The sequence below is a fragment of the Rhynchophorus ferrugineus genome, unplaced genomic scaffold, assembly GCF_030347505.1.
Source record: "Rhynchophorus ferrugineus isolate W39M unplaced genomic scaffold, kcgeb_rfMv2 rfM1, whole genome shotgun sequence".
NCBI lineage: Eukaryota > Metazoa > Arthropoda > Insecta > Coleoptera > Curculionidae > Rhynchophorus > Rhynchophorus ferrugineus.
Window position 1 is genome coordinate 54,830,743 of NW_027472580.1, and position 8,186 is coordinate 54,838,928.

An 8,186-nucleotide genomic window follows, 5' to 3' on the forward strand; every position below is an offset into this window, starting at 1 on the left:
CAAGACCACCTTGGAGCTAGTAAATTAGGTACCATCGAAGGATTTTTAGCTAAATGCCCGAGGGTTCTGTCCTCAAAGAATATACAAAAAGAAATTCTTAAACTTTTGGACGAATCTGGCTTGGATTCCTCTTGTACCTCATCCCAAAACCTCCCACAATCGAACGATGTTACGAACACTTGAAAAGAACGACATAGGATTTTTTGCGAAAAATTTATTGTCGGAACACAGGTCCCGTTTGAGGTACCAAAATTAAATTTAAGTGTTGCAATTCAGTATTGTCTGATTTTTTTGTAGTTTTTTTTTAATTATTTTTTTTTTGGGGTAGGCTAAATTATTCGAGGTCCTGTCAATCTATGATTATTCGTGTTGCGAACTTAAAATTAATATTGTCTAGGAAGAAGTATTGTTTTTAATATTTCATTCAACGACAAAATAATTCTCCATTCTTAACATATTTAACAATATGAAATATGTTTAACATACATATTAAAGATATAAAAATTAAAATGATCGAACAATTACAATCTTTTGAATATGAATGAAATCGCTGCAAATATTATGTGGGTTAAAACGATCTTATCAAAGCCACATGATGTTCTATGAAAATCGTTAATACAAAAATTCCTTATTATGGCGTAAAATTTTGGAGACTGTGAACATACTGAATGAAAACTAAACTAAACTGCAAAATTAAACCAATTACGGATAACAATTATCTTGTGCTTGCATGTCTTTTGCTCAATGATATATTTCGGTCAAAATACGAAATATCAATGTAAAAAACTGTTAAATTCAATGGTTTTGACATAAAATAACAGTTTTCTATTTTGTGTTTGAATTTTGAGTATGAATACGCTAATCCTGGAACGCTCAAAATTTGATTTTTGATATTCATTAATGTTGTTGTTTGATTTAAACTTATGAAGATGATGCTCCATTATATTCCAGTTGTCGATTTTGATTTCAATAATTCAAGAACAATCTGGAGTGCCAAAAAAGTTCAAACATAATGAATTGCATGCCAAAAACCCAGCTCAAATTGTTAAAGAACTTTGTTAAAGAGATAGCTTAACAGTTAATGACGATGGCAAAGATAAAAAAGAGTGAAAATTGCTACCACATGCAATTAACTGAAAATGCTCTTTCAAACAGCTTCAAATTTGTGATTTTATACCAGACAAAACGTTGCTTGCTAGAAAAAAAGCGATTTTTCTAAAAAATACTGGATGGATTATGACTGACGCTGAAACTTTCATCCTTTCATGTGACAACGCTACAAGATTGTGACGAATGTACTAATGCAACTGGAATTTGCATCCGGCATACTCACAAGACTCTTCTCGGCAACGCCTTCTCATTAGCACTTGTTCAAATCGATTCAACATAACTTAATTGGCACACAAATTCGAAATTCTGAAATACGGATGTGGATGGATGAAAGATTACTTCGACACAATATTGCCATGATGTCAGAAAGATAAAGGGAAAAGGTATCGAACACATGCAAGCACCTATGTGATATAAATGTGTTCATATAATCATTTACTAAAATATTGTTTAAATTCAACTCACTCTGTTCCTTAAGAAACAAAAAATTATTGGTCGACAAATATTGATTTGTTCTTCATAAAATGATGCTTTCGGATTACATTTCTATATATAGCACTAGTAAACTATGATAGTAAAGTATAATAGAAATATTAAATAATTGTCTTTAATCAAGTGTGATTCTACAACTCCCAAGTTTTTACTGCTTAACGATGTAATAGCTATTATAAATCTACTGTATGTATCTAATCTTCGAAAGGGTACGCCCCAAAGATGCCACACGATAATATTAGAGAGAGAATAATATTTGAGATTTAATAATGTCAATTTGAATATAAAATAATTTTGTTTCCAAAAACGGCAATAGTTGTTCCTAGACCCAATATTAACACAGGTATATCTAAACGATTTTGGGCTGCTCGGTTCATAGATTGATTTAGATCGGCAAGTCTCTTTTCGGAGTAAACTCCACCTTTTAAAACTCTCATTCTGTCACAATCAGATATTTTTATTTGCATTTGATGTTTCACCATTTTGGAAAAATATTTCTCGTTATTAACCTCTAAATTCCAACCTGAAATAATATCAGCATTTTTTCTATAACATTTTGATATTTTTTGCTAGGTTGTAACTGACATGTTAACTAAATCATTCACATCATTTTTTTAACTAAAAAGGTGTAGTTTGCTTCTCAAGGGATTTCTAACGCACATTTGTTTTGCAATTAAATGTTTTTTTTTAATTTATTTTTTTTTGATAATTGTTCATGTGTTATTGCATGTTGTGATTTTTTTTCTGCCTTTAGACTTGAAAACCATAATGTTTTACATTCAAATGCAAATAAACTTATTTGAATTTTATAAATGTGGCTTGTATTATATGCTAGTATCTAATCTTTCAGTTTATAATGTAGCGATATGTTAATATCTCGTATTTTTATGTATAGTTATTCTTAATTATAATTATTCATACAAAGAAAACAAACAACAAAACTAATTATTTATTATCCATAAATATCAATTTGTATTTATAAATCAAATACCTAAAATTTTAAAAAATACGTATATAAAAAAGATATACGTAAATAATTAATAATCATTAGAAAAATATAGACGATAATTATAAACAAGAAAATCATATTTTCTCTTATACGTCAGCACTAGTTTGTTGGAGTTAGTTAATAAAGAATGACACCAATAAAGCAACAGATGATAAATTTTAGTTTTATAACTTCATTAGTGAAAAATAATGGTTTTTAGTCCGTCTCGCATGTCAGCAGACTGTTAACTGATGTATTTTGATTGACGTTTAAGGCTACTTTTCACTCCACTTTATAACATATTTTTATAAACAATCAAGAAATTACTAAGATAAGTCTGATATTTTTTTCGAAAATTATAAATAATTATTATATTTAATTACCAATAGTTTTATAACTTTATTTAATACATTTATTTTTATAATTAGTGGGATTTTCTCCGTTTCTTTATAATATTACTATCAAAATTAATTCATTTTTCACCACCAATCACAATATAATATAAAAATAATTTAATTATTTATTACTCTATTTAAAAAATAGTTACTTTGTTCATATAAAACGTTTTCTTATGCATAAAACATATTTTTAACAGGCTAAACTGTGATCAAAGAATACTATTTGAGTATTATCCACTCTGTTCCTTAAGAAACAAAAAATTATTGGTCGACAAATATTGATTTGTTCTTCATAAAATGATGCTTTCGGATTACATTTCTATATATAGCACTTGTTTTGGCAACTCTTTAAAAAAAATCAACTACCCTAATGGTCTGAGATAACTTCCATTTCTGAAATTGATTTCTACAATAATATAACTACAATAATCATCTTTCAATTCTTTCGGTATCATTGAATCAGTCAGAATTTAAATGGGCATTTGCTCGTTTCAACAAAAAACTTTCGTGTTTCTAATTTTATCCATAATAGCTAATTACAATAGCGTGATAGCCGGTTAATTGGATTCGTTTTGATAACGTTATTGAAGTTTAAATTATTTTTAAAATATTGTCAATAAATATTAAATAATTGTCTTTAATCAAGTGTGATTTTACAACTCACAAGTTGTTACTGCTTAACCATGTAATAGCTATTATAAATCTACTGTATGTAAATTTTCGAAAGGGTACGGCCCAAATATGCCAAAAGATAAGATTAGTGATCATGCTGAGAAAAATCCATTCCATTTATCCAAAATTGTTTAATGTAATTTTATAAATTACAAAAACATTAACATTAACTATCAAGCGTATTACTAACATCGAGAACACTTTTCAAAAATAAATTTCAATACTCTAGAAATGTTTAAATCAAAATATTTATTAGTAGCACTATCTATAGAAATTCTTTAGGAAATAGCATATAAATATGTGACGTGTGATTTTATAATGTATGGACAACTTATATATCAAAACAGTAAAAGTCTAAGAGTATTATATACCTAGGTTACTATTAAAAGAAATTATTATTGAATGAAAAGTAATTTTGATTTTGTTTTGCGCTATATTGTAGTTATTAGTAAATGGACGTTTTACAAGTAAGAAATTATATTTATTTCATCTGTATTGATGGATAAACTATAGCGAATAGGAACTCATTTAAAATTGTTAAAAATAATTTAATGGATGATCAACTAGATGACTATATCTTTCAAAAATATTTATATTATATATATAAATAAAATATTTTATTCTTAACTTATTCATGAAAATTTAATGTTAAATATAACCATTTTTTATTAAACATTAAAACGCTTCAGAAGAATTAGTTGGCAGAAAGTGTTGTTTGTTTTCTGCTGTACATTTACCTATTCGACACTTTTAGTAAATTTGATATTTTTTTCTAGGTTTGGGTCCTGATCAATCTGATTTATAATAGCCTCGATAGAAAGCACTGAAGATATGTAGTAGGAAATATACCCTTTTATTTGAAGAAACGCGAAGAAAGTTTGAAGTTTTAGACCCAGCACGAGTGTTATATCATATAATTTTTTTCTTTTTTGGCTTTTCGAAGGGCATTTTTAGATTTTCGTCCATTTTGCAAATTAATGTTTTCTCTTGATCACTACTAGGAATGTTTATTTAATAGCTAACACGGTTTTTAGAATGATGTGTTGTCGTATTTTGTTAAGTTTTCGGTGATTTTTGAAGTAAAATTGTCTGTATAATTTTGGCATTTTAGTCTGTAAACTTAAACGCGCGGTATCGCGTATGATGAAGATGATTTTTTTTTGTTTTGGAAACTATTTGATTGTATTTAAAGGCACCCCATTATCTCAACCACTAGTGTTTATATTTAGTAAAGTTTTAAACATCGCTATTGGCTTGAATTATTGTTTATGTATTTTATTGTATATAATTTAAATTATAAACATTATCTACTCCCATTATACCCTATATGTGTAACAAAAAAGTTGTAAAATGTACTAAAAGTATTGTATTTTTAATAAAGGTAAAATATATTATACTTTGGTTTAAATGTTTATTTCATACTATTTTCTTTTAATTTAATTGTTCGTAATTTTCCTTTCTCTTCTGGACTTAAAGTTTGATATGGATAATAAGAATAATATGAAATACCAAGGTCCTCATTGGTTATCGATAATGTTACATATTCTTTAGTATATAACTATAATCTAATAGATATTTTGTCTGTCTATTTTTTTCATTCTTATTATTTTCAATAAATTTGCACGTTTAACAATATTGTAATCATCAAGTACATTTTGAACAGCTATTTCAAACGTCAGTTGATTAATTTCACAATGTTTGCTACAAAATAACCAAGTTTTTGACTAAATTCAAATTCATCAATATATTTTCTTGGAAATGGCATATACTTCAAGGCTTTTTCGACTTTGCCGTATATTATAACTGAGTAGTTTCACAGAAGAGTCCCTTTCAATACGATTCGTCTTCTTTTAACTTAAATCATTTTTATTTTGATTTATTCAATATATTTGTATAAATGTTTTAAAGCAATCATTTAAATTAAAAGGTTTAATTAAGACAAAGAATTTTTACTGGATTACAAGCACTATGACATCACAGCTGACCTTTTCTTTAAGCAACATTCCGCCTATTTAAAAAAAATTGTAATGAATATCAGTAATCAATCAAACAATCAATTTTATCTAATGAGTAGAGGATTGTTTAAAAATAACATTACTAAAACTACCAAACACTATACAGCATCCCAATTCCCAATATTCATTTCCAATGGAACATTTAAGATGTATTGTAATCTTCTTTAGAACATTTCTTAAACACTTCAATCAAAATTCATGCAAAATCAGTTGCTATTGTATGAGGATGTGTGGAAACTAATAATGCCAAATCGTTAAATGATATACTGTGAGAAGGAAGAATTTTTAGACATTAATGAACTAGCATATATGAAATATTGCGTTCTGATTTATCTTAGAATAAGGCTAGTTTTCATTCAAAGAATAGGATAAATGTTTCAAAAATCAAGTCAGTCTTTATCACTATTGGCAACTGACAAATCGCCAGTTTTCAATTTCTAATGTAAATCTCAATGAAAATAAATTCGAATCTATATATCAAAAGAACTACTGAACGTTTATTTCTATCTACCAAGTTTTAATAAACTGAGTTATGTTGCGTGAATCAGAGTATTGTGAGTAGATGTGGCAAATTATTCTCTTTATGGCCCCAAGCATCAGTTGTATTTAATGTCTTCTCAAGTTACTTTTAAAAGGTATTTTACTAAAGCAACGCAAATCACAACTTTGGAAAAGGAATATTATATGAATAGAGGTAAATTGCAAAAAAAAACGGTGATGGTTTACATGATGTGGCCGTTATTTATTGAAGTAATATAAAATTTGATAAAATACAAATAGATAAAAGGGAATAAAAAGCACAAAGCTTGGACAGTCAATGGTGGCACGTCTGAACTGAACGATGGTCAGTGACAAGGAATGAACAATCAATTGAATTAAGGTACCCTTAAATAACATCCGAGATCAACGACTCGGAGTTGTCAGATCTTCGTTATCATTTACTGGACGTCGCTGCTGGCACCCCACACGTTTTTAACATCTCAGATAATTTTTCTGGGTATTTTGTAGGTCGCGAATAGAATAAGATGTAAAATTCCAAATGCCTCAAGATCGCTACACAACAATTTGGTTCATTTTCCAGAGACAGTCATAAATATTTATAACCAAACAAACCTCACAATTTTCTTGATCATTAGCATATATCTTTTATTTGGAATGGTTAAGGCAGTATTATATTTGAAAATATTTCTCTATTCCTTATTTAGTTCGGTTCCAACATTCGTAGGGTAAAGACGTATTTTCAATACGCTCCAAGCTCTAGAAAGATACTATAAAGAAACTATACATAAAGAAGCTAAACTATATCATAGAAAAAAGAAAAATTATTCCAGAACATCAGTTTGGGTTTCGCAATAAGCACGGAGCTATAGAACAAGTGCATAGACTTGTAAACAAAATAAACACTGACCTAAATGCCAAAAGATTTTCGGCTGCCTTTCTAGATATATCCCAGGCTTTTGACAAAGTATGGCATACGGGCTTGGAGGCTAAATTAAAGAAACTTCTCCCTCATCCGGACTATCAGTTACTAAAATCGTATCTCACTGATAGAATATTATTGTAAATCAAGGCGAGAAACATACCGAATTACATTCCATATATTCGGAAGTTCCGCAAGTTAGTGTAATGGGTCCATTGTTAAGTTTTCTTAGTACTCAGTACTTAGTTTCTCAGTACTGTATCTTCTGTATACGGCCGATCTGCCCACCACAAAAATAACTACTGTGGCAACAAACGCAGACGACATAGCAATCTTAACATCCCATGAAGATCCAGTCACAGTATCAATAAACCTACACCCACCTGGAGCAAATACAATTATGTTTGAAGACATGGCACATTAAAGCCAATAAAATAAAATCCACCCATGTAACGTTTATCCTGCATAAAAGAACATGTCTACCAGTGAATATCAATCATCGTCAACTCCCCCAAGCAGAGTATGTTAAATATCTTGGTATGCATTTAAATCCACGCCTAACTAGGAAGAAGCACATACTCTCTAACCAAAAAAACTTGGACTTAAATTATATCAAATGTATTGGCTCATCGGGCGCAAATCCAAGTTATCATTAGATAACAAGGTATTGCTATATGAGTCTATACTCAAGACTATACTATTTGGTTATATGGAATCCAACTATAGGGTACCGTTAGCAAATCTTAATATATCCATCATTCAACGGTTCCAAAATAAGGTGTTGCGTGCCATTGTTGATGCTCCGTACTATATTTAAAATAAAGTGATACAACGTGATATTCCTCTAGAACCTATAACGAGTGTAATTCAACGTATTTGTGTGAAGTACTACGAAAGAGTGTCCCAACGTACTCGCTAAGCAGCTAAATATGCGACGTGATAGAGATGTGCGTAGACCAAATAAATATATAGACTTTAGAATAAGACTAATTAATTAAGATAATATTTTATACAGGAGATAGCTTAATGAAGTGATTTTCTACATGCCATGTATATATAATATAGACATAAGAAATACTTATTGCCTATAG

At 29.0% G+C, this 8,186-nt stretch overlaps 2 protein-coding genes across 2 annotated transcripts in view; one reads left to right on the top strand and one right to left on the bottom strand.

Annotated features, from left to right (window-relative positions):
• The window catches only part of LOC143198423 (uncharacterized), a 128,126-nt gene extending 127,898 nt beyond the window's left edge, over nt 1–228 (top strand). The window contains 1 exon segment of the mRNA XM_076407622.1: nt 1–228. Coding sequence (XP_076263737.1) covers nt 1–20 — 20 coding nt within the window. The 3' untranslated portion in view covers nt 21–228.
• The window catches only part of tzn (hydroxyacylglutathione hydrolase tenzing norgay), a 249,104-nt gene that overhangs the window by 85,287 nt on the left and 155,631 nt on the right, over nt 1–8,186 (bottom strand). The window lies entirely within an intron of this gene.